We start from the raw sequence: 27,836 nt of genomic DNA, 5'->3' as shown, positions 1-27,836 counted from the left end.
TCACTACAATGCGCCGGCCCTTTAAGAAAGTCAGCTACACGACTAACTATGGATAACGCATATCATTCATAAAATCAAAACAGATGTGTTAAAGAAATTCACCACGTACAGTCTGTGCCAGTGTTAACAATTACTAATCAGACCAGGCTGTAAACCTATTTATTTCTACAGTAAAAACGACTTATGGCGGTGCTATGTTTGTGACTTCTAGGGCTCACTGGACAAACTGCAGGGCCCGTACTCAAGAAGCCTCCTAAGTACAAAGAGTTGCTCCTGGTGACAAAATAGTAAGAAGATTCAGAATCAGGACAATTTATAAGAATTTCACCTTCAAGTTCAGACTAGATCCTGGTAAAGATTAAAGTTCTTTAGAAAGCATGTTAGCTCTTAAGAGAGCTGCTAAGGTGTCAAACTGTGAGGAGCAGTGAGGAGGACTTCTAACAGGATGAAGAGTTTCTCAAGCTGAGGAGAAAATAGAGAGATGTTCTTCAAACACTAAATGGAGAGTATTATTGACTCATAGTTGGGCAGAACAGACAAATGATTTGTGCAGACTTTTCAATCCACCTTTCAGAACAAAGTGAGATATGTGTGTGGAGTTTCTCTACATGTGGTTATATCCACAGCTGCATCCAATCACTAATTAAGACTCTTTACCTGCTGATGTAACGATCAGCAGGTAGAAGAGGCAGCTGCACACGTGAGCGTGTGATTTCAAACATTTTGTAGGATTTATGCTTTTGAAGTAAGTCTCATTAATGATCACAAAGATGCCAATTTCAAAGTGTTCATAATTACACGTCTGACTAGATTCAATGATTCACTTTTTATCTTCATTGTTTTAGATGAAGTCTCTTCCTTGCTCAGAGTCGCTCTCAGAATGTTCCTAAATCTCTCCTAGGAAAAGCCTCCTTGTTAGGATTGTTTAAGCTCAGTTAGGCGCTCTGTGAGATGACTCTCAGAATGATTGGGAATATCAGCACACTTCTGCCTCAGTGTCATTTTTCAACATGGGAGGTTACTGCTTTTACAGGCAGGCCCTGCTTGGTTCTGAGATGACTGTAATGTGATCAAGGAGACATTATTAAACCATAACACCAAACATGAAGATGGTATAACACTCCCTCGAGGTTGATCTTTGATATCCTGTAAACAAATAAAAAATCACCTTCTAAACAAGAGGCCACGGGGCGTTTATTGTTTAATTTTGTGCAACAATGGACCAAAACATGTCACAATGTTACATTCACTTCGGCGAAATCTTGGTTTTCAGTGGTGACATCATGTTTAATCATTGGATGGGCTCTTTACAGGAGCCCAAAAGTTTCATTTGATACAACAGGAATGTGACTTCAAGGCATTAAGAGATCTTAAGAAAACACTGGGATGTCTTCAATACACCAGTGGTCCTCTTCTACCTAGAACGTAATGAGGTACAATATTGGAAAAAAAAAATAAAAAATGGCACACTACAAAAAAAAAAAAGGCTATGCATAACATAGCACCAGTTACTCTTGCCAAATGTGCAGCAAACTATATCTTACTTCCTTATTTCCACATACCTCTCTTTCTGCAAAACAGCGCAATTCATGCAAGGAAAGAGGATACAAGTACTTCACTTTGACCTGGACTAGAAGTGACAAGTTCAATAAGAAACGGACATTATCAAAGGTCAACTATTCACCTACATACATGTTGGTTATAACTCGTCATGAGCTGCATATTCAATGACACATTGCAAGTAGTAGCTTGACCAGACAGTTTACGTTCACCTCAATGATAACAGGATATCTGATGACTCGACATGTTTTGTATATAAAGTTACCAAGAACCTCACAGGATGTCCAAAAATCACATCAACCGAGGAAACCTGGGAACCATTTGATTGTCTCACATGCATTATTTATTTCCCTTGAAGACTGATCAAACCTGAAGTCAATCCACGTTTTAAATAAAACTGGTTGGCTTTGTCCCTTTTTGTTCCACGTCTCGTCCACAGTCCAGTTTGTTTCGTGTCCATTAGTCCTCCAATCGCACCATCAAACTTCAGAGATACAGAAGCAACACCTGAAGTATCCGCAGAAATGTTTAGGCCATTTTATTCTCCAAATGTTCTTGTTGTTCTTTTTTTTTTGATGTGGAGAGCGATGATGATGATGATGAGCGGGTCAGGGGGAAGTTACCTGAGTGTGCAAAAGTTCCAACTTCAAACAAGCATCTTAATCTAGCAGTCTGAACAGTCACGGCTTGGTCTCGCTGCAGAAGCCACATCGAAAAGCAGCAGTCCGGGGACGACAGAATGGGGAGAGAAGATTATCTGACAGGTGGATGGAGTTTTTTTTTTTTTTTTTTTTTACGAACAGGGTGGATCCTCAGCGGGGGTGAGTGGGCTGCAGGGCGGCACGGAGCTCAAGGAGCGGAAGGCGAAGATGGACGGATCGTAGGTGTATCTGGGCGGAGGACGACTTCCTGTCAGATTCTGAGGAAACAGAGAAAAGAGTTCAATGTAAACAACGTTTCTCAGACGGAGAGTCGTTCCAACAACTAAAATCACAGAGGGTGCGTTCGGATTGTCCCTCCTATCCACTTTCACTCGCATTTTTTCCTTAACCCCAGAAGCAGTTAGGCGGCGGCCATGATGAGAGCCGTTCAAATTCTCTAAAAGTTAAGGAAAGGTGGCTCAACGTTTCCTCCTTCAGCATAGGAAACACTGGAGCATCCTTTACGAAAGGAGATAAGAAAGTGCCGCCCCACAATTCACAATTGTGAAGACAATCTGCACATTGATTTGACTTCTAATTAGTCACAGCCTTTGTATTTATTTCATTTCTTTTTATTGTGTGTGTGTGAAGAAGGTGAACATTGCTTTTATACATTCTTGTATCATGTTTGTGGAGATGATTTGCTGTTATTTGATGATGATTTAATACGTGAAATTGTAATAACTTTAAACCATCTTAAACCCAGAGGTGAACACTGAACATGATCTTGATGTTATAAAACCATCAAAGTGAAGTTTCCTGGTGTCTAATAAAGCCGACCTTTTGTCTTTATAAAAGGTAGGCCTTTTTTTTTTAGGATTATTTCCCCGGTAAGAAGGCACATGGGAAACATTTTTCGATGAGCTTTTGTTTTCACGGGGTTAAGGTGAAGTGGATAGTGAAAGTAGATAGGAGGGACAATCCGAACGCACCCCTAATAAAACTGTGAGGGACAGATTCCAGAGAAAGTAGGTCACAGGTTTGCCTGCTCATCAGGAGTGATTGAGAGCACCTGTGTCGTTGTCGCTCAGCTGACGCCTGATGACGAGCAGCTGGGAGGCTTCATAGGGAGGTCGGGCTTTCCCTGCTCAGATGCTTGTGTGTCTTCAGAGAGTCAACACCATCAGCTGGCTCTCTGAACGAGAGTGTTCTTTCATTTCTTTTCCTCCTTTTTATACCAACAATAACTTCTCTCTGGTTTTAAATATGTGCAACACTTGGTCGTCATCCAGGTTGTGTTTTTAGGGGAAAGTCACAATTTCTCAACAAGAGTTGACTTGTGCATGAATTGTGATTGGCTAATGCTGTTTAAGAGCACAAATAAAAAAATAAAAAACAGGAGTTAGGTTTGTCTAATGAGAGGTTAGCAAACAACGTGGCGCTAGCAGAGAGTGGAACAGTGAGAGCATGAAAAAAAAAAAAAGGCGACAGAGAAGTAGGTGATGGAAAATTCACAGACTTGATGAGATGAATAAAAACAATGGGAGGTATAGAGAGTGAGGTGAAGTCAACAGGAGCATTCAGAATGATGTGAGGTTAAAGTGGTGTGGTAAACAGTTAGTAAAGCTCAGTATATTAACTTTGAACAGTATTAACGTCCCTGCCTGTAGCACACTATGAATACACACTGATGTCCCCTTCATGCAGGCTCAGTAAAGCTCTGTCATGAATAAAGTCACAGTGCTCATTCATCAGTTTATAGTGCTGATCTCTCAGTCATGGACAATACTAAAGGTTCATAATTAGACTCGGAGCAGGAAGTGAAACGTACTCATTCAAATATTAAAAGAAGCTGAAACTAGAGAAGCGTGGTCAACATGCTGGCATTCACTGTAAACAGGATATTTTTTGCATTGTTAGTGGAGCTTTGAGTTCCATATCTCTGGGTGTTTGCTTCAGCTGTAGTAACTGGTAGCTCATGTCCCTCCTCTTTGCAGAACACTGAGTGCTTGTGCTGAGCAGCAGATCTGTCAGACGGAGGGTTAATCCAGCTTTGTCACTTAGAAACGCTGAGGATTACCTGCTGACCTGGAGTTAATGGTCACTTACAGTTCCTTGAACATGTCAATAGTGCCGTTCTTTGACCGCATTCAAGTCCGGCTGCAGGTTTCAGGTGGGGGTGATATAAATGCTTTTCCAAACACAACGCATCCCCCCCCCCCCCCCCCCCCTTATTTGAGCAGAACTTCGCCTTTTCTGGTTTTACAAGCCCTCCTTCTAAAATTAGCCCAGGTCATTTTCCTCCCTACAGGAAATGACTTTGTTGGACTTGGCAGTGAGGCAGCACTTTCTCCGGAGTCCTGCTGAGGGGGAGTGGAGTCGGTGAGAAGGTGGACTGAGAAAGATTAAGACCTTGAGACGGATTCATTTTAATTAGGAGCTGATCCCACGGAAAGACTTGACTGTATGTTTACATCTGAAGCTATTTATTCTCATCGGGGTCCATTACCCAACACCTTCAGTGAGAACTAAAAAAAGGTGCATCTCTGTGACTGCTTCTGGAAAGTACCCAGTGACATCACTGCCTATGAAATAAGGCCCATTAACAGAGCCTGTGAGGCTACAGGTGTCGCTATGACTTCAGCCGACATCTTCAGGGATTCAGCCCTGAGCAGCAGTTACACAGCAACAATTCCCAAAACAACGTGGAGCTGGTTTATCTACAAATGTGGAAACAAGCTCTTCCATTCATACATAAATGCTCAAGCAAAGAATGAGAAGTGGAAAAAAAAAAAACCCAAGCAGCAGTAAAACTTGATGGATGGTGGACAATGTTGAGAAGTTCTCCATATGCTAGCTGCAGTCAGTCCAAGTGAGGGGGAGTCGTACATCAGAATGGCTCCCTGTCCATGCAAGAAATCCCCAAAGAGGGTTTTTTTTTTTCTTTTTCTGTGGTCACATCTGCAGGACGATGTGAAGAGTCAAACAGAGTACAGGTCTCAGAAGAACACGGGCCCTTCACATGTGCAGACGTCAGCAGTAATGTCGGCCTGTTTGACTGATGTGCTTCTTTTAGGAGATTGAGTAGTGTTAGAAATCAGCATGTTTGACAAGTTCACTGTTCATCTCTAAGGCCGCGTACAGACGGTACAACTGTCCCAGGCGAAAGATGAGGAGTCGTGGCTCTGCAAAGGTCTCACTTTGTCGCACTGTGAGAGAGCATCAAAGATGACCCAACTCACAGTCCTGCGACCAAAGACTGCCTGCCGCAAATATCCGACAAGTGTCAGAAATGTAGGTTCTTCTCACAATGTGAATGCTTCTACCATCTACGTCAAATACCAACCAATAGATATGCAGTACAGAATGAACACTTACCAACACTACTAATAATTAACATTTTCTCAAGCTTTCTTTGCAACGCTGGCCTCCCGAGTTAATCTCTACGTCCTCACCACCAGTGTGTCCACATGAACGCCACGGTCAACTCTGCTGACAGCCAAGCCAACCTGAGCTTGATCAAGTTGACGCACACTGATGATGCCATTGACGCTGCGTGTGTTCACATCCCACATTGTACTGTACACGCATATCACTCCCAATATTATTAGACCTGTGTGGCTTCTTGTTGGAGGCTTCAGGAAAAACAGATGTTCAGTGCATCGTTGGATTACAGTTCCTGGCTCTACTGGATGCTTGATCAAGGACTCAAGTTTATTTATTTATTTATTTTTTTTTTACCAGGCTTTGAACTTGAAACTCTGAATTTGAGTTCCAATAATGAAACCAAAGCCAAAACTGGAAACTCTTTGACTACAGTCTAAAATGTAGGATCAGGTATCGGCAAGTTCGCCGGTCAACGTCCCGGTATCTCTAGTTTGTAATCACGACAAAAATCAACTCACTCTGCAGAAACCAATTCTTTTAAGACATTCACAAACAACAGACATGACAACAACTCGCCTCAGTTTAGATAGTTGCCACCTTGTTTGGAAAATGACTGAGTGAAGTACTTGTGCTTTTCACTCAGGTTTTCCACTGGTATTGGTATCTATCCTTTTTAGCTTAGCTCTGCAGAAAAAGGCTTGTCACAACATCTCCTCTCTGTACGAGGTGAAAGTCAGTCGAAGTTTGACCTGATCATCTCATCACGTTTGTTTTGCCCCTGTCAAACTGTAAATGACTATTCTCATCCAACTCTGCAAGAAGACAAATAAGTTTGACTGTCCAATATTTCAGACTATTCCTTTAACATCTGTTAATAGTCAGAGCAGAAACGCCTTCACTCTACATCCAGGCCGTGTCGTTTACCTCAATCAGAAATCAAAGGGGCATTCATTTATTTTCCTTCAATTCAGTTTCTCCCTCCACTCTCCATATCTGCACTATTCCCCTCACCTCAATCAATCTTCATCTCCCTCTCCAACAATTCTTTTTACAGCGGTTGAAACCAGATGCCATCGCTCTGCCTGCTGCAGCCTGGGAAGCTCTCATCACTCCTCCATCCCCCCCACTCTCCCTTCACCTCCGGACCCATAAAGGGGGGAGGCCAAAGCTGTGTTTTCCTACTGCTTCCACACACACACGCACACACACACACACACACACACACACACACACACACACACACACACACACACACACACACACACACACACAACCACTACCATTGACCTCCTCAACATCCCGTAACGGCTCTCATGTTTGAAACAAGTCTCAAAGCAGGGGCCCCATCCACATTCAGTGTCCCCTCTGGGTCCCGGCCAGGGAATCGAGGGGCTGACAGATAGAAAGAGTGAGAGAGGAAGACACGGAGAAAGTTTTGGACGGAGTGTGGCACAGAACGAGTGGCTCACACAATCCTAAAACTTGGTGTGTGTGTGTGTGTGTGTGTGTGTGTGTGTGTGTGTGTGTGTGTGTGTGTGTGTGTGTGTGTGTGTGTGTGTGTGTGTGTGTGTGTGTGTGTGTGTGTGTGTGTGTGTGTGTGTGTGTGTGTGTGTGTGTGTGTGTGTGTGTGTGTGTGTGTGTGGGCTTCAGGGACGCTCTCAAAAACCCCCACAGACGTCACTGACGGGGACATCAACACTACCAACTCGGCCAGCGATGAAACAGAGGATCCTGAGAAATATCTTGATGCATCAGCAGAGTTAAACAGATAGCAGGCGGCGAGGGCTATAAACGGAAAGTGACTTCATCCCTGGAAATACACCACAAGGGAACCGCTCTCAACACTCCACCTCCTCTTCCTCCTCCTCCTCGGCTCCATCACTCATCACAGCTCACTTGTTCATCCTAAACTACTCGGAGAGATTGTTCTCAGGCTGTTTTTTTAGTATACTGGTGATGTATACCTATAAGGAGTGCTGGAGCTAACCTTAGAGGCTGTTACAGTCTGTGTGTGTGTACATAAACAAGTGTGTGATGATGAGGTTCCATTGACACGTAGCCCACGCAACGTGATAATAACGTCACTCTTCTCACCACACTGTGCATCCTTCTGGAGTATTCTGCGCTGTGCCAAGATGCCCAGGCTTGTTCCAGCCGCCTCTCCAACATGCCTTCCTTCACCACTACAAACAACATCAAGCCACGCACGCTTGCAGAGACTGAGGGAGTTGGTGGATGATCATTGAAGACAGACTCTTAAAAAAACTCACCTTACAGGAAGATCAGACAGGACACAGTCTCTGGGAAAGTCCCTGATGTGAGCTATTTAAGAGAGTAAATGGGAACTCATGGGACGAATGGAAAGCTGTGCTGTTAGAGGTCATTGAGAGAGATCAAACAAACACACATTTTTCTACTTGTTCAAGTCTCCCTGAAGTTAACAATTATTGAATGTGGTTTCTGTTAAGTTTGTCACTTTAAAGATGCTCATTTAGCCAGTTCAAGGATTACAGCTATTAGAACTGAAGATGTTGAGAACGAAATCAGCAGGACCATTAGTTCGCAGCAGACCTTGACCTTCTGCAAGTGGGCATACAGGAAAAACAGATTTATTTTGAAGATAAAAGTGGTCATTCTGTTTTTTAACCAGTTTTAGGGTGTTCTCACATTTAGCTTGATGGTTTCATAACACGCCTGAGCACAATTGCTCACCCTTCCCCCGCTGGGTTGTAGTGTGTCAACTTTACATTAGTAACATGTTCCGTACTCGAGTACACTTGAGTCCGTACACAGTCCCATACTGCAGGTGGCCGTGTGCACAAAGTTGGTTTGCAAATCCAGCCAAAATGAGAGAGAAGAAGACGCAACCATGGCAACCACTCACAGGTTTTTGTTACGTCTGAGACGGCACCAGCGACCCCTCTTACAATGTCCACATCTACCGCTCAGCCTCCAGGATGAAATAGGTCCGTGCTGCACGGATAAAACGTTTTCATAAAGGACAGCAGCTGTTCAGAATGACATCATATAGCAGTGTACAAAAGGATGCGTTCATATCTCCTGCTGACTGGAGACCTGAGAGCACATCTTCAAACGGACTCAGGCACATCACGGGTTTGTTACATTTGTGTTCACACTGACCAAATGAACTGGGCTCATTTGTTTTGTAGTGGATGACCTCGTGACCTTTTGACCGATGAACCCAGAGACACTGAGCTAGCTGTTAGCTGCAGCCGACCATCCTGATGTCCTGTGTCTGTATGCATGTTATAAATACACAAAACTCTTACATTAAACTAATGACCCATCAGGCTTTTGTCACTGTCCAGATGCTCTTTTTAATAGAAGGACAATGAGACTATATTCATCTTCTAAGAAACAGAAAGACGTGGTCATATTTATGTCATCCAACCTCACACGTCAGAGGTTCAGGCGTCTCAGGCATCGTTGCTTGCAGAGCATGGGAACAAGCTCTGCAGCCAGATGCTGTCGCAGTGTGCAGTTGGATGGACATCAAGGTGCTGGTGACAGGACAGGCCAGGCTGTTCACAGGAGGCCGAGCAAACCTGTAACCTTAGAGCTGCTGGAATGAAAACCCTGCTCTATCATGGGTCTGCATAAAAAGTGTGTGTGTGTGTGTGTGTACATCTGAATGATAACAACTTTTCTTTCAGACAACAATGAACGACATGCTATGAGTTGTTTGCATTCATCACAAGAAAATGTAACAATGGAGTTACTGACAGGGAAAAGTGAAATGGAAATGAACTCACCCGAATCTTGATGCTCCGTGTTTTCCCTCCGCAGTTCTTTTTCAGCAGCATTTTCTACGGAAAACAAATGTGATGTCGCAAAATGAAATACACACCGACAGCTGTGGAAAATGTTCGACGATGACAATTCAAAGAGTGTTTGGTAAGATTCATTCCCAACATCTGAATAACTTAGCAACACCACTGAGACCATTTATGGATTTTACAGCATACAATGTTCCTTTAGTTCTTTCTATTGATGTTCATGTCTGCAGCGTACACTTTTCACAGTTTGACCTTGTTTTCACATGTATGAGTTCAGCTGCTTTCTGTTTTCTTGTTGTCTGTGCTTCGTCAACAACATTATTGACTGTTCTCTGCAGATTTCAATGCAAGAATATTTGGAACTTGTACAAAGAGTTCCGATAAAACATGAAGAGTGAAAATCTGACGTGACAAGAACGGTGAGGCGCGTCCAGCTGCCTCTCTAAACTAAACAGTGGGTCAACGAAGCTTATGCAATATCCTGTCTCCCACTCCCCACCACATCAATGCAGCTCCACTTTGCGCCCCCCCCAAACAAAAAAAAAAAAAAACAGTGGGGGTGGAGGGACCACACAATCCTTGAATTGTCTCAAGTCGGGGAGGTAGCTTCTAAAGGGGGAAGGGAGCTGAGGAAAGAAAGGGAACACAGGACTCCTGCTGCTGTGATGTAGAGAGCTGGTTAGCGCTTGCCCTCATGCTCACCTCCTGCTGGCACATATCTCTTCTGCTACCGTCCATGTGGAAACAAAATGTATTATTATTTTTTCTTATTGAAAGCACGCTCGTCTGAAAAGTTGAGTACTGGGTGCTGGACAAAAAAACATCCAAAGACAGAGCAGGACTGTCTGTGCACCAGAAGTTGTGTTTGAATTATCACCACGTGTAACATGTTAGGCCCTCGCCCTTCATCAGACATGATGCTTTCGTTTTCAACACTTTTTTCACTCCATGAAACCAGCATCGTCGAGTACGACATGGTGCGGATGGCCAGTCTGGCCGCGCTCATAGTCTTCTTTTAGCCAACCTCACACTGTTTCAGAGAGCCTGTGTTACTTAAACATCATCTCACACACAGACGTGATGAATGTTGTTCTAACAGTCACTTCTTCATAATGTTCTGTGTACTCTCTTCGTACTCTTAGTGTTGCTGATAAAAGAGCGGTTTGCGTGTGATAGTTGACATTTAGAAGTTGCCCTGTAATCATTCTGATGACTTGTGTAAAGAATCCTAATGACCCTGTTATGTATGAAAACAATTACACAAGGAAGGTTGCTAGGGCGTGTCTAACCTCTTTTGTGGGAGCTTTAACCATTGTTTATGTTTCACTTGTTACATCTACTTTTGTTCTTTTGTTGACAGAGAAATAACAGTTTGTTTCTTTAATTCTGCTCTTCTAAGTGTATTATAATACTGAACTGTCATTGGTGTTCACTTTGAGAAATGTTTGCAGTATTAGGCCAGGTAAATGAGAAACACCTGAAGGAGGAGGATGTGGATCTCTGGATCTTGAGTCTGTGTTCATGTACATTTAAGCTGAACTTCAAGAATTAATTAAAGTCCAAATATTGAGATAACAATTGTTATGAACTGGCGCATCAAAAATATAGATTGATTAAAATGTTCATGAAAGAGCGTTTAAGGAAAGTCTGAGGTCAAAATGTTAAGAATTAAACTGAACTTTCAGCATTAGAAAGGAATAGAAAGTCTTCTTCATCTTCTTACTTCTAATTTAATACCCAGGGAGTTATAATTAGTTATTAATTATGTATACATTAAATGCTTAGTTTGTCAATTACACCACCAGGGGGCTCTCAATCAGAACATGAACAAAAGATGATGTTGAGGCTGGCGGGGAATCATGGGAGTGATTCTCTCTGCTTCTCCTCCCACACCCCGATGAAAACAAACGGACCTGAGGAAGAGATCCCACTTTCTTATTTAGAGGTCTTTGACACAACACAACTGGTGTTTCCACGGCAACAATAAACATGTCATCTGGCATGGTGGCTTTGTCATGGCGACAGAACATGTCCTTTTACAATAATCTCTGTAATAATTATCTCTGGCTTTGATTACTGTAGGAAATATTTGAGTTTGGCCCTAAACAAACTTAAATACAATTAAAAGTGTGTTATAATCCAGATAGCGCCCTCTGCTGGTGACAGCCAGAAAATAAAGTGTGATACAATGAAATTCATATGAAATGCTATCTGACTGGTGAATAAATCAACTAATATCAGCACATATCTGCGATAGAAGGAGACAATACCAACAGTAACCTGAAATGCTAATATCTGACAATCTGATTAATCACTCAGCGCTAGAAGTGACGCACCACACTTTGTTTGTTGGTATCTTTCACTATATAAAGCTGCAAAAGGCCACAGCATGTGCTAACACTGCTACACTCCAACCAGTGTGCTTTTGTTAAATTACATTTTTCATATCGATTTTCCCCGTGTGTGTGAGTCGTGGTCGATCACATTTGCTTCCCAAACTCTTGATCTGTGTTGATGGTGAAGCTTAAGGAAAGACGGCACAGCCTCATCCAAACAATTGGATATGGATTAGCATGCATGAGGGAGACTGAAAGGAAACAGGCCGCCGACCTTTTGACCCTGCTTTAAAGAGAATTATGAGATGAATAAACCTAACACTCAAGCTAATGCCAGTCACGCCGGGACTCAGGAGCCTTGCTTGGCTGGCCTTAGATAGTCTTGGATCATTAGTGTTCAAAGGGGGGGCTTGGTAAGCACACATGGACTTTGACATAGTTTCAACTTCATCTTAACTAAAAAAAGTTGGATCTGAAAGTTTTAATTTACACTTCTTTTAAATTTAACAATAAATGTTTTAATGAAGACCTCAATGTATTTGGTCTGGAGAATTTCCTGTTGTACTTCTTACTTTATCACATTTATCAGGACTTGTTGCTTTCTCATGGTATATTATTTTCCAACATGTCAGAAAAAATAATGTTTCTTTCATTTGTATTAGAAGGCTGTATCACAGTGTCTCCTCGAGTCTCTGCACTATCTACCCAATGTCATGCTTAAAAAAATTGATTTAAAATTGTTTTTCAGTGCTGGCTTTCTGCAGTCTAGTTGTCACATGGAGACATGACGTAACGGTTAAAACTTGATCACAGGTTTAACCAACATCCCTGGTTCAGCGATGCCCCTCAGCAGTTCAGATATAACGAAGTCTGAGGTCTCTTTATTCAGGAGCATTAGATAGCACAATCTTTTGGATACTGACATTTATTGAAAAAAAATCTGTCTGGGTATTTTCACATAATCATATTTGGTGCACACAAAAAGGAAAAGATCTATTTCCATTCCAGTTAAAACATACACTATACCAGTAAACTGTTGGGCTTCAGCTATATCTGTCTTGAGAAACAAACTCCGCCATGTTCTTTCCCAGTTTTTAAACTCCAGACACAACATGTGTGAAAGCGATTACATGGGGATGGTTTCTAGGTTGAGGCAGATTTTTGGATATGGGAGTTGTCAAGCTAAAGGGTTAATAGGAGACTGGAGCTGTGTCTGCAGGCTCCTCTGTAGGCCCCCTATTGTATTCCCTGCAGCACCTCCCATTCCACTTGACTGAGTGTGCACACACACTCTCACACATGCAGACACACACACACACACACACACACACACACACACACACACTGATAGAGCAACAAACTCACAGACAGGAGGATGTACACATGTAGACACAAAAAGACAAGCGGGATGATAGACGCGTACCCCAGCCCTACACACACACACACACACACACACTCTTCCACTTTTTTTCTTTATTGCTGCCCGCTGTCTCTCATCATCTGTTCTTTCCCTCTAAAAACCCCATGGACATATGGACCCCTGAAACCTGCAGTCTCTCTATGCAATCACACACACACACACACACACACACACACACACACACACACACACACACACACACACACACACACACACACACACACACACACACACACACACACATCATTTCCCATCTACAGTGTGGGCCAACAAGTCTATTGGATTTTAATGATTAGTGGACCAGCTTCTCCATGACTCATTAGTGGCTGTCGTTTTTCTGTTGTTTATTTAATCCTCTCCTTCTGCCTCCACCCCTCCATCGTTTCCCCTCGCTTGCCAGCCTTTGTGAGAAACGAGGGCGGACATCTGCCGTCCGTGCCTCCCTCTCCTTCATCCCTCTCCAGCCAGACCACCGAGGTGGCGAGCGTCCGGCAATGGAAAGGGAAGACTTTGTTTGCCGTGTGTGTGTTTGTGTGTGCGCAGGGTAGCCGGTTGGACTTCAGGGACATGATTGTATTTTTGGATCAAATCCTCGGCCTGTTTGAGTGTTTTAGGATGGGAGTGAGAGGCTCATCTGTTACTTCGTACTTTTAATATTTTTAGTCAAATACAAATGATGCTGTAGTGCGAGTGACATCAACTACCATTTATCAACTCTATTATTAGCGCTGAAAGAATCAACTTTCAACATGTAGCGAAGAGGGGTTTAGACATGAGGCAGCATCCTGTGCAAGGTTACAAAGATTTGGTGGCAGAAGTTTATTGTGACGTGTAACAGATGAAAACACGTCTCATGTTACAGTTCAGGTTGTATTACTGCATCCTACTAAATGTATTCACTGGTTTGGGCTCTTAACAAAGGTGTGATAATGTGTTATAAATGTGTGCACTTGAGTAAACTCTTCATTAATGTATATAGGAAAGAAACTGTCTTCACCTTAATCAGCGAAGATAACAGAAATAAAAGCATGTCTTGATAATTCAATAAAGCTTTCATAAAACATCTAACATTTCAGAGGGCTTTTTTATGAACACATTTCTTCTTTGAATTTATTTCAGTCAAAATAAAGATTTGTTTTAACTCCCAGTTTTTATTTTTTCAAGTAAATATCGGTTTACTCAATTAGGTTTTGTTTTCACACATTATTTAGTGTCTAAATGACAAATTGGGTACAAACTTCTCGAAGTTTCCTCCAACAAACGGCTCGATTTAGGCTGTAATGACCGCGACACACTTTGCAGGGGAAGAATCAGAAGTGACTTCATTGATTAGTTAGAGTGACTTTGGTGTTTCAGATGCTAACACTGGATCCAACACAACATATTTGAAACAAACTATGAAACTAAGAATGACCCTCAACACAATATACACTAGCTTCCTGGTTGAAGTGGCAGTAAACCAGCAGGTCCTCTTTTCTGTCAGGTCGAACTCGAGTTCTTGTCAGTCTGAAAGCGATGTGATTGGATTACAAACCTTATCTAGCTTCTCACTGAAGGATTCCTCCAAAGCAACTCCAAAATACATTGCATCTATCAGGGCATGTGTTACAGTACACTGAGTGACCTGGTCTATAGACTACATACCTGTTGCATTTTCTCCAGGTCCAGACTCGGCCTTCCTGGCTCTCCTCCATAACTGTGTCGATACTTTCTGTAAGGTGCTGACTGCTCAAAGTGGGTTAAAATGATGGGCCGTGCAACTGGCTGGACCACCTGCAGCTGAAACCTCATGGGGGGCGGCTTGAGGCTACGTGGTGGGCTGGAGCTGAAGAGTACAGGGCTGGGGGACGCAGCCAAGCAAGCGACCGGCTCAACCAGCGGCCTGGCAGACGCAGCCGGCGAGCCGCAGCCGCAGAGGTCCCTCACCTCCTCGTCACTTGAGGCGCTGCTGTGGTGATCGCCGTGTCGCTGGGGAAGCGCTGACACCCACTTCCTGTTGTCGCCGCAGCTGATGCGCTCGAGCTCCTCCTCCGAAGAGTGGCGATCCAGATTGGCATCTAGAAGGAGGCGGAGGCGTCGTAATCGAGCCGGAGATAGGGGACCCTGGTTGTGCTGCTGGCTGGTGGCCAAGGGAGTGAGGGCACAATTTCTCCGCCTCTCTACAGGAGTCGATAAAGAGGAAATCAGGTCAAAGGAGAAGGTGTAGACAAAGTTGCAAAAAAAAAAAAAAAAAAGTGCAATGCTCTTATCTTCATGCACACCATCTGTTGACTGGAAACATCTAATTATAACGTGTGAAACTCAATAAGAGTGGAGGCTGACCAACGTGTGTTTACAGAAGAGATGGTTTGGTTTTAGAGGGCACTTACCTCTGTCAATCTGTGCAAGCTCCTGGTTCTCCCCCTCTGAGTCATCACTCTCGCCCCCCTCTCCACCACCGTGGTATGAAATCTGGGAAAAGAATCAAGCAACGCTGTAGTTCAAATATGCCAGATGGTATCACCTTCAAACATGGAACTCGTACATCACTAAGAGTCTGTAAAAGAACATTCTTGAGATTTGGCTTTTTTTTTTTTTCATGAGGCTAAATGTAATCAGCTTTAGGTTCAGTCATGTAGGAAGCTTTCATTTTTCAGTATGACCAACAAATATAGTCAAACTAAAGAGGAACAGAAACCTTCACAACTGAGTAACTTTATCTCAAAAAGAGTTCAGTCAAAACAGTATCATTCCTTCAGTTTCCCACAAAAACATGTAAAAAAGTCTGAACTGAAACCTCAGCCTGTGATCATAGCTGATGTGGACGTTACACATTTTTAAAGCACTGCTGGTTGTTACAAGGAGTATTTATTGACTGGTGGTAATATTCAGTAGTGTTGTAGTCATGACCACACTAACCGAGACCAAGACAAGACCAGATATTTAGGCATGTAGAGGGAGTCGAGACCAAGACCAAGACCAGGTCAGGATGAGACCGAGATAATCATCCTGCAGGATCACGCCTTTAGACAGTAACTCAAAGAAGTTGGGATAATCACAACAAGGATCAGTGGTGGTGTTGATTTAAAACCCAGTCCGAGGCCGAGACAAGACCGGGTAGCCGTACTCTTGATTCCCAGACGAGACCTTCAAAAAGTGGTCATAAGAGTGAGTTCTACCACTCAAATATTCACAATTAGATTTTCATGTACTGGAGCTTTAATAACTGTTTTATACATGACGGCAAAATGAGAGAAATTGTCGTTTACCACAAATGAACAGTCACATTATATCAAGTAAGTTCAGGACAGTTGGTTCCTTTGTTGAGAGGAGTTTGATTGTTTGTCGTGTGTCACTTTTATGAGGGACTACAGATGGAAATTAGCGACTCGCTAAATCTGCTTCCAACCGTCTTTTCATTTTTCTTTGTGTAAAGGATCAATGTCATTGTGCGCTGATAAATACGAAAGGAAATGAAAAATAAATCCATTTCAGCTTGGACATCCCAAATAAGGTCTAAAAATGCAGCCTTTTCTTGTAAAACGATCCAGATGTTTAACAGGTTTAAGGAGCCCTCTTTGTTTTTCTGTCTTCAAAAAAGTTTGTAACACAGCATGTAAGAAGTCAGCTCTTTGCTTTGCATTTAAACCAACGAGTCAACAGTTGGCTTGTGTTGATCACAATATGTGCAGCTGCATGCAAATGGGAGGATTAGCTGAACATCAAATTTCATTAGGGAAGTAATACTGTGAGTCGGAATATGAGAAGAGCTTAAAGTGAAATATTTGAGCATCTTAAGGTCATCATAAAACGATTCTCAGTGGTGCTTTCAGAAGTGCAGCTGCAGTTTGTCTTGTGATGTTGTGCTGCGTCGTCTTTGCATCAAAACAGAGCAGCTTCTAATGGAAGCTTAGCATTTATAGCCATCACAAAAGGCAGGACACATTGAGTTATGGCTCTGTTTAAGTTCCCCTGAGACCACTTTCTTTTCCCACAACCTCAACCAGTCTGTCTCTCCCAAATCAATTCCTTGTCTCCACCAATAGCGACAATACAGAAATCCTGCAGCCTGCGACGCTAAGAGTTAAGTAATGCGCCTCACACTCTGTAATTACCACTCCGAGGCCCTCGCTGAGCAGCTGCCATCTGTGCGTCTGTGCATGTATGCTTCCACACATCCACGCAAACATTCACTGTGTCCTCCCTTCTACTCTCTAACACACACACTCATGCACACACACACACACACCTCCTCGTCTTTCTAAAGCTCTACAAAAAGAGAAAGGAGCCAGGGTTTGTGAGCCCAGTGAGGGTGGACAGTGTTCAATTAACGTGGAGTGTGAATTCCTGTTTAATTTCACCTCCTGCTCCCTGAGAACTCAACAGGCTTCACACACACACACAGTCCTGTGTTCTCTCTATATTATGTACATTTCATCTCCGAGGTCAAACTCAGAGGAAAACAAGGTGGATGCATTTGTCTACAGAGTCATTGTGATTCCACGAGCAGTATCAGAGGTATCACGCGATCATAGATTTGATCAACGCACCGGTCCAAAAACAAAATGTAAACGCTAAACTTCATTAAATTCTTCTTCACTGATCCAAAGCTGTAGCTGCACTGAAAGTTGAGCTGTGTTGGCACCATGCAGGTGTTATTAAAAAAAATATTCTTTTAAAGGGAACTGATTTAAGGCTTGTTATTAATGGATGGAAGGAGAAAACAGTGTGGTTACACTGTTAGCCAAAGCTACATCAAAGAAAGCTTGTTTCATAATAACAACAACAATAATAATAATAAGTGTTTCTTTAATGCTTCAGCAGCATTATGGAGTGGCTGTGAGCAGAACTGGTGAGTCGATTATGTAGCTTTAACTAGCTTCAAGGTTAGCATCTTCTGTGTAAATGAAAGTGAGCCTGTGATTAAAATAAGTAAAAACATAAAAATAAACGTTTTAAGTTTAAAGTCTGAGTTTCCACAGCTTTCATCGGCTCTGCTTCTGGGAGCCGATGAGAGCCGAGCTGCTGCTAACTTCAGCTCACGAGCTGCATGAAATACTTCCCCTCACTAAATCACGTTTTTATAACACACAGGTGAAGTGAACTGGTTCTGATCACTTTGCATCCTAAAGGTTTACTGTGACAATCAACTGAGTTTTAGGTTGCTGAAATACTAAAGGGGAAAAGGTCTGTTGAGCAGCTCAATTGATCAGACACTGTCACACTTGTATTATCATTGAACCTGTCATATGGGCTGTTTATATCTGCTAATGTGGTCTGATGGGCTGAAGCTGACGTGGTTCAACCTGCCAGCCAATCACAGTATGAGCTCATACTGGATACAGTTACACTCAGACTGTGGCAGGTTTAGACTCACTGGTTTATTTCATTTACTGGGACGAAGCTCAGAGCGGGACACACTTCTCACACATTGAATACATGGTTGAGTGTTAGATAGCAGCGTTAAGGATGTGTAGCTGTTTTTCAATGGGAGGTTAAAAAGACTGAGGTTGAAGATGTTTGGAATGCAGCCTCCTTCCTTTTCAAACTTAAACGACCTGTGGGACAAATTCTCAATGAACAGGCCCAGAGCCAGCGTACCAGACTGAAAATGTTGGCTCTCGAGGAGCCTCAAGTTAAACAGCTTCGCTTCATGAACTCCACAGGAAAATTACACTGAGGAATAACTGTGGGAAGGAAATATATTTTGGCAAGAAGCTGGCTCAGGGTCTCGGATACACTGAACACTGCAGTGAATTATTGTTGGGCGGCATCCATGGAACAGCGGAGATCCCGTTTAAAGTTCCACACTGAGAATGAAGCGCTGCTGACGGGCTCTCGTCTTGATTGTGCTTGCGTTCGATCGGAGACCTCTGAATGTCACACTGATGACTGAGATCTTCAACACCATCTTTCCTCGACACTAAAGCTACAGAATCAGCACATCATATTTCAGCTGCTTTTGACCTGGAAGCCTGGTGTTTCTCCACAAAGCAATTATTGTTGGTGCAACTCCAGGCAAATAGAAGCTGACTGTAATAATTTGGCTCTTAATTCCCCTGGAGACCGCCACAGAGACCGTGTCAGAGGCCGATGTTGACAGAAGCATGTTTCAGCCTCCGTCACGTTCCTAGAATATAAATAAGAAATAGACTTGGAGACGGTGATATCATTCATTTAGTTTTCATTTTTGGCATCATCATGTGGTTTTTTGGAGCCGTGCAGAAGTTATTCTCTCCCACATTTATTCCATTTCTTCATTCAACTTCGCCATTCGCTCTCTACCACTTCCTGTCTCCCTGCTCTGGTGATCAGCTGATTTGGGGCGTTTACTCCCCTAAATACTAATCCAACTAGATTCTGCCACATCTCTCAACCAATCCTCCTGACGCGGTCACATTTTGAAATCTCTTCTCTCTCTTCCACGGTCACGATCACCTTCACTCCAGCTCAGCAGAGTTCATATCGAGCCCCAGAAACAAACATCCTGCATTCTTCTTCACCACCATCACCAGGGTCTAGACTCCATAAGGGGAGTATCCTATCCTTAATAGTCTTAGTAGTCCACTGGAATTGACCCTGCCTCAATAATTAAACAACTCTGATAAGCTACCAACACAAACAATCTGTGGAAGCACTGTGCTCGCTGGTTAACCATCTTTATGAGCCAGCTACTGAAATGGTCTTGGGATAGTTTTCCGATCCCTTGCTGCTCGCCAGCTTCTCCATCTTGCTGAAAGTCTCGACTCCTTTCTTACAAAAAGAGAGAGAGGGAAAAAAATGGCCACCCTCAAAAAAGCCACCTTTAAGACTCCAAAACCATCTGTCCACATAGTGAGAGGTGGCATCACAGTGAACTTTAGCAACACCCAACTTTAGTTTGGTTTAGCGCCTGCTACACGTCCTGACACTTCCTCTCTTCACTGACACACACAGTGTGCCTTTAACATGAAGCATCACTTGAATAGCCAGTACAATTCAAAATGACTCCTCATGCAAAGCAGGTGGGTGCATGATTGAGTGTTTTGATGGTCTCATCTGGGAGTGTTAAGCCAAGCATGTGCATGTGAAGTATTTGACCGACGTCTCCCTCCTTAAAGTGTTTTCAGATCACAAGAGAAGCGTGGCTTCTCACACTTCTCTGACGTCAGCGTGGAAGGACTCGTTGTTGTTGCTCCTCGTCTCGTTCTTTCTCACGCAGTTTGAGTCTTTGTTTTGTGGAGGAGAGCGAGCAAACGTTGCGTGTCTTTTTCAGAGAGCAACATCTGATATGGTTATTGCTTTGGCATGGCAAAGCCAGCAACAACAAATAACTCTGGCTAGCTGACGATCCGTTTATGGAGGAACAGGATGGCAGGGCTTTCCTGTACCAAAGACAATAACAGGCTTTAACCCAATACTGTGGCAACACTATTCCAGTACCAAGATATGATGTTGCATTTATGTTTTATGCAATTTAACTCTTAAAAACTAATTAATAATCCAACATTTAAATATAAATAAAACCAATAGTCAGAAGCTGAAAAGAGCCAACTTGTTTTTGTTTTTTGTAGGATGTGCAAGTATTGCATGTATGCAATGAGAATAAGCCTAGAAAGCATTTTTTCTCTTGCACTTTTTAATGTTCTTTCAGGTCAAGTGTAAACCTGTGTTAAGCATGGATACATGCATACACTGCCACATTCTGTAATCATCTCTAGCGCTCAGTATAAAAGCGTTTTTTAGAGACAACAGGGAGACCATCCCGATGTCTATGTTAAGAAACGACATGCAAAGGAGAAAGCCCACGATGTAAACATGAAGCATCATGATCAGCTGTTCAGTCATGGCCGCCCACAGTCACACCCTCCCCACACACCTATTAGTCATTAGCATCATATTCAGTCAAGCCAAATGTGGAACGGAGGTGTGCTAAGCTGAAAACAAGTGTGAACAATACATTAAACGAGCTAACTGACCCACTGCTGCTATGGAATAGTGCACAAATAAAGTCTTTGTAATTCAGTTCATGATACAGATCTCTTCATGTCAGTGACTGCTGGAGTTGTCCTTCAACTACTGTATCCTGTTTCAGCGCTTCGTCGTACAGTCAGACTATGCTGGAGGTAGTCCTGCAGGATTTAAGATCATTAAAAGGACGAGATGGGACCGGGTGAAATAAAGCTGCAGTATATTCCTGTTACATGCATTCGAGACATTAAGAGAGTTGACATGAGACATGGACGGTCCAGGTCTTCAAAGTGAAGCCAATGTTCTTGAGCTGCCTTTAACCTGCTTCTCTATTACATGAACATTTCCTTCATAGTTTTAAGTCTGTATCGACTTCACGCTACACACAGAATAATGTTCAACTCGTTGACTGGGATTCCATTAACAATGCTCATAAAGCATGAGCTTCTCTCATGGTTCACAGTCACGACCACAGCAAATCCAACCCTCACTAACAGATTAGTGATCCACTCTGAGGAGTCTGATCTGTAAAGACTGACTGTGTTTTATTTGACCATGTTTTTGTAGCCCGAAAATTAGCATCCCATTTCACTGACAGTATTTCCATTGACTCCTGATGCACCTGACTGTTTAACCTTGCACTGGGTAGTCATGGCTTGCTCTCACTGAAGTGTTGAAAAAATCCGCTCTCCTCCCTGATTCCACACTCTCCTTCAGGTGTGGTAACTTCTGGCTGCAAAAAGGTGACACTCCGGGCTTCAGAACAATGGGGGGGGGGGATGGAAACAACACCCACATACGTATGCAAAATATAATAAAATAAACACGTCAGTTCTTACAGTTTATGCAGGTTTGTCTAACACCAAACTGCACTAACAGTACAGAGAAGAGCCCAGCCACATCATGTACAAACAGAGACATGATAGTTAATGTTTTATCTGTTCCTCCACTGAAACCTGCACACATCTCTTGTGTCATTCAGAGAGCACAAGTCAAAGTGAGCCTGCATGCATGAAGCACAAAACAAATGCTTTGTGCATGTATGCGACGACTGACAAAGACGTGTGTGTTTGTGTGTCAAGAACAGTTGAATGAAATCCTTGTCACTCCCCTGCATCGCCGAGCAGCTTGCTAAGCTGGATCAATGGCAATGTCACAGCGTACACACACACACACACACACACACACAGATCAGCTTTGCTCTGTCCTTCCACACTGACATGGACACTGTCACACTCCATTTCCCCTCTCATTGAAAACACACATTACAGGGGTCAGAGCTGGTTGATTCTGTAGCCTCACACTGGTGTGCCAGAAGTAAGTAGTCATGATTAGAGTTAGCTCCGGGGAAAGACAGCACGACAGGCCCATAGAGACAATCAGCCTCTTTTTCAACTCTCCTGAAATGGAGTCCTGGAGCAGCCCTCGTTCCAATCAGCATGGCGGCAGACTTCAAACTCAAATATTACCGGAGTGACTCGTGACAAAGAGAAGATCAGAAAAGGCTTTATTGATCACTAAAGCAGAAGTTCGGTTGACAGGGGAGAGCTGGGAAGCTCGATTAAAGCCGAAATCCTAATCCCCATATTTCAAAGTGATATTGAGATGTAAATTAAGATCACTGATTTTACAGTGAGCCTGCTTTACATGCATTTACCAAACACTCTGAAGGCTTCAGTCTGAAGCACTACATGGAAATAAATATAAGAAAAACAACTATGTTCCTCTTGTGGCCAAAATACAAAAGTGAACCACACACGACAATAACATTGGACAAAATGATAACTGAGCATCTTAAAGGAAAATATTTAGACTTATCAACTCAATATTCTGAAACACACTTTTGTTACAACCACTAATACAAGTTTTAGACCTTAAAGGGAAGACGAAACACGGGCTGTGAAGTTAAACGGACATGTGTCCCAATCAGTAAAATATTGATTATAAAGTATTTTGTACCGCGGTGTACTAATGATACTTGATGGGAGTGAAAGCAAAAGCTTCCAAATGGAGAGCCAGGTTGTCGTATTGACTGAGACTGAGGATACACTTTTCAAAGTCATTTTCTGGTCATGATAATCATCTGAAACTTTAACACGGTTCATAAAAGGTTCAGGACTGCCTCTAACTACTAAAAGGTAAAGAACACCTTCCCGTGTTTCCATGACTCATTTGAGAGTTGTTTTCATTCTTTTCTTAACTATAATATAATAAGTTCTTCTCACCGTTTATATTTCAAAGAAAGCTCTTGTGACCAGTCTAGGATGTAACCAGCGGGCTTTCCGTTGCTCATTCATTTTTCCCATTACACTAACCACTTGGAGCAGAAGGAACCACTGAGCAGAGAAACAAACAGCACACAGCAGACAGCAGGGATGGCACACTTTGCCCCACTTCTTTAGCCAGGCTTTTGAACAGGGGCCCTTTGGCACAAGATGGCTGCCATGCGACTATACAGTTGGTCGACACTCAATATTGTTGAGGACAAGGGTGAGTAAGTGACCCGTGCAGGATACGATTCACCCCTCTTCTCACTGAGCAGAGGCAGAGTGAGCAGGCAGGAACAATCGAGGACAACAATCATGGCCTCTTGTGTGAAACTGCACGATGAAGATGTACAGGTTCTTTTTCTAAATGTTAACTGAATCTGTCCAGTTGTTGAAGGAGCTCCATTTCCAACCTCATAGCCACCAGAACACAAGCCAATGTTCCACCTAAAACCAGTGTCAGGCCAAAAAATGGACTTGAAGTGTTTAAGTGTCTGATTAAGTACACGGCATTGTTTGAGCTACCTCTGAAGAAAAGTAGATTTCTTTTCTAAAAGCAGAACAAAATATGAACGAAAGCAGCAGAGATTTGATCTCCTGTTACGATGAGGTCTAAAGATGAGGAAATTGTTGACAAAAGTGATAAAATTGCATCATTTCAATGGACTTAAGCCATCGTTGGCTAACGTCCAACAGTCGAAAGGGGAACAGACTTTCACAATAAAAAACTGCTTTATTGATTATGATTCCTGGTTCTTGTTACCTTTTGTCCTTTTGTTTTGTAAAGAGGGAGACATCTGGTGATGATTCAGCTCCTGATTTAAAAGCCTCGAAGACGAGGAACACTGACTGAACTCTAGTCAAAGAACAAGCTAACTCAGAGATGAGCTACCGGTAGCGGCAGCTCGACTTGCGGCCCCTCTTCATGTCTAGTGTTACAAGAACTGTTCAACAGTGTGTGATGGGCGACTCTCATAGGTTTCTTTCCTCCTTCATATTGTTACTATTAATAGTTGTTTTTAAGAGAACACAAGTGTAGCTGAAAACGTCAGTCATTACAATGTAAAATGTGTCTAATGAACACCATGGTTCCATCGTTGTAACTAATAAGTGTGAACAACTTCTGCATAGTGACGAATGTTATTTGAATCAGCATTAATATAATGATCATAGCCTACAGTATGTATTTTGTAGTTCTTTTTTTCCTGTTGCCTGTCCCTTCCTGAAACTACTTTTAAATTATTTTCCACAGTGATTGTTGATGCCTTAAACTGTTTTTTTTAGTTGAACAACAAAAGGCTGAACTGCATTTTCAGATTCAATAAGCGTCAATTTGATAGTGCGAGTTTGTTGACGTGTCCCATGTTTATTGATGTGTTTGTGTAGCTGTGGCTGTAAGCAATGAGGAGTACATTCCTTCTCAAATGGTTATGGGAGGGTTAAAGTTCAACAAACAACTTGGAACTGATAGTAAACAACTCGTAAACAAATGGACCAGGTGATAAAAAATAAAAAAAGTAAAAACACATCACTTTTAAAACATGTGTTTCTAATGTGTTCACAACATGTCCAGGAGGGGCCGCTCTCCTGAGCCTCTACGATGCATTAACGTGATGTTCAATTCAACGATTGGGACAATAATATTACACAGTCCAGAATCAATATGAATGCGTTAAGACTTGGGGTGGGACTTGATCAGAAAATTAATCTAATTAATTAATCAAAATTAATCACATTTTAAGTGCATCACAATATTTGCCCTAAACAGCAACACTTCCCAATCTGAATGGATTTTGGTGGGTGAATGAATGCAATGCATCCCATTGTACTTGCTTCTCAGTTTAATTAAGCTGTTTGATCTTGTTTGAAATTATTTTTCTGCACAGCAGCTAGAAAGTTGGATCACATTTTGCATTTTCTAACCCCTTATCTTCTACCACTAACAGTGGTCTACAGTCCAGAGCAATCTATGTAGCGAGTGAATTTGTAAGTTTATCAGACATTGAATTACTAATGTTGATCCTGAAGCCAGGCTGCAAAGCCCCTTGTTTGTACTTGTCACGGAGCTAGCGCAAAGCTATCGCGGAGCTAGCGCAAATCTATGATAAACAGTTCCGCTTTATTCCAGTTTCCAGTTCCAGTTTATAAGGCAAACTGTGATTAAATGCATGTTAAAAAAATCAACGTGTTATTTTCGTGTAATTAATTAATCATGAATAATGCGTTAAAGTCCCCACCCCCTAGTTAAAACATGATGATGGTGAGCTTTCTTACAGTGATGTTGAGAAAAGAACCACTACATGAAACGAATGAGCATTATTGATGAATCTAAAATTAGGACGTGACTTTAAGTTTAGATATTTTCCATCATAATGTCGTTTAAAAGGAATTTAAGAGAGGGGGGGTCAGCGCTACAGGTTGGCTAATGCCACAGAAGCGTCCTTGACTTGGCAAAGTTTGGATGACTTTGTTACAGTAAACAGAATCAGGGCTGAACTCAGAATTTAACTTGATTCAGGTGTTACTGTTCACTGAAAAAGAAAAGAGAAAGTAAAACAGTGTCATTTTCTGTATAGGTTAGAGTCAGTTGTCAGTGGGTGGTGTCAGGGTATTTGACAAATATCAAACTGTATGTCAGAAAAAATGTAGAATATAACCTCTTTCTCAAAACCAGCTTGGTTTATGTAGGTACAGTGCTGTACAGTTGTGTGTGTGCGCGCGTGTGTGCGCGCGCGGTGTATGTGTGTCTGTGTGCGCTGTCTTTGTGGCCATGTAGTAAGTGTGTGTGTGTGTGTGTGTGTGTGTGTGTGTGTGTGTGTGTGTGCATGTGTGTGAAAAAGAGAGTGTTAATGAACTAACTATAACCTCGTACAAGAAAGATTAGAACTGGGCTTTAAACGAGCAAGTCACAAGACAAAAGTAAAGGCACGCCGTTCACAAACAAGTCCCTTTCTTCTGTAGTGTAGCCTACTTTGTATTTTGGTGCAGTGTTGACTGCCAATAAATAAAACTGTCTATCATATAATAGGCTATAATAACATTTCAATAGTAAGTAACTGAGCTGAACTTACCTTGAGTTGAAAAGGGTGTATCTCATTGAGTGAATGTCTTCTGAGCTTCTTCGTTAGCGTCTTTAGCATGTTTTTTGTCTGCGTAGTTTATGGCTTATCCCTCACAATGTTTTTATTACTGTCTTATGTGACGTTCAATGTCACTTCATCAGCAAACGCATTTACGCATTTAAAGAAAGGCACCCGGGACTACTACTGGACTGTGAGCTACACAAACAAATAATAAATAAAAATTAAAAAAACTACAGCACGAGCAGCTGCACGCAGTATTAAAGAAGATGCACCGAAATGGGTTAAACTGCGTAGATGTGGCTTGTTTTCTGAGACTCTTCGCAGCAAACTTGTAATTTTCGAGTTCATTGGAGCCTCCGTAGTTGTTTGTTAGTCTTTTTTCTTGTCCTCGCGCGACTCTGAAAGATGGCTCGCTCACCGTTACCTGCAGAGCTTAATTCAAGAGATGTTTGTAAAATCTTAAAAAAAAAATAATAATAATAATAATGTGAACTTGTTCGCATTCAGACACTCACACACGCACACTCACACACATACACACAACCAAATGCACACTGACTGACTACACGGACAAACAGAGAGCTCCTCCAGCCTGAGCGTAGCTGCCCTCTGATTGGCTGCGCTAATGACTGATGTCATTTTTTTTGCTCCTGAGGAGGAGGAGGGTTGAGAGTTAAAGCCACATTATCTTGTCTGTTTACTTCCTCTTTTCATATCACAATCATAACTTGCATGTACAGAAAACAGACGAATTTACATGTGAGATTGTAGCATTTAACCCTTTAATTGTCTCTTTTATTGAATTATCTGAAGGAAGGAGAAGTGCTTGGTAACTCTTGAAATTGAGTTCATAATAGGCCTAAATGCTTTTTCTTATTACTACCTTTTTAGGACCATACTGAGCAAAGAATTTTAATTCATATGAATGAATAAATGTTCAACAACTTCCTAACTCACTATCAATAAACCATATTTATGTGATTGAGGGCAAACTCTTACTCAAGGGCCAATGGTCTTGCAGAATATGGTACCAATGAGCGCTTACTATTGACTAATAAGCAGCCAGTATATGTCACTAATAAGCATGTTAATAAGCAGCTAGTTAATGGTGAATATTGTGACTTTGATCTGAAGTGTAACCCTCTGCTTGTAATGACTGATGGCTTTGATAAGTTTGGTGTGAAACTGATGGGAGCACCTTGGCCTTTCCTGCAATAACAAGTCCAAAGATACAATTTATTTTTATTAGACCTAAGATGGAAATATGAGTCAGGCAAAAATTTAAACAAGGTGGAATTGACGACCGCTTACTCCATCCTTTTAACTTGATTGATTATTACCAGTGGATTGCTGGGAAGAAAAGTGTTTATTGTATTTGTAGAAAAAGATTTAGCCAATGTAAAGTAGTGCATTTAA

General features: G+C 42.2%; 1 protein-coding gene across 1 annotated transcript; it reads right to left on the bottom strand.

Moving 5' to 3' along the window:
• Positions 1–1,169: 1,169 nt before the first annotated feature.
• LOC306840310 (uncharacterized protein) lies at positions 1,170–27,016 on the bottom strand. The gene is made up of 5 exons (XM_079369509.1): positions 26,409–27,016; positions 15,511–15,592; positions 14,786–15,300; positions 9,362–9,415; positions 1,170–2,479 (listed from the first exon to the last, which is right to left on the bottom strand). Exons 1-5 carry the CDS (start codon positions 26,475–26,477, stop codon positions 2,354–2,356), a joined length of 846 nt encoding a protein of 281 aa, XP_079225635.1. The 5' UTR covers positions 26,478–27,016; the 3' UTR covers positions 1,170–2,353.
• Between the last annotated feature and the right edge of the window lie 820 nt (positions 27,017–27,836).

The sequence above is a fragment of the Symphodus melops genome, assembly GCF_947650265.1.
Source record: "Symphodus melops genome assembly, chromosome: 19".
Taxonomy (NCBI): Eukaryota; Metazoa; Chordata; class Actinopteri; order Labriformes; family Labridae; genus Symphodus; species Symphodus melops.
The sequence above is the reverse complement of the archived record's forward strand: the minus strand, read 5'-3'. Positions and strand labels throughout refer to the sequence as shown.

Coding starts and splice junctions, on each gene's coding strand:
- LOC306840310 (XM_079369509.1), bottom strand. CDS start 26,477: ATGCTAAAGACGCTAACGAAGAAGCTCAGAAGACATTCACTCAATGAG. Junction 15,301..15,510: donor GCTTGCACAGATTGACAGAG/GTAAGTGCCCTC, acceptor CGACTCCTGTAG/AGAGGCGGAGAAATTGTGCC. Junction 9,416..14,785: donor ACCTGGAGAAAATGCAACAG/GTATGTAGTCTA, acceptor TGTTTTCCGTAG/AAAATGCTGCTGAAAAAGAA.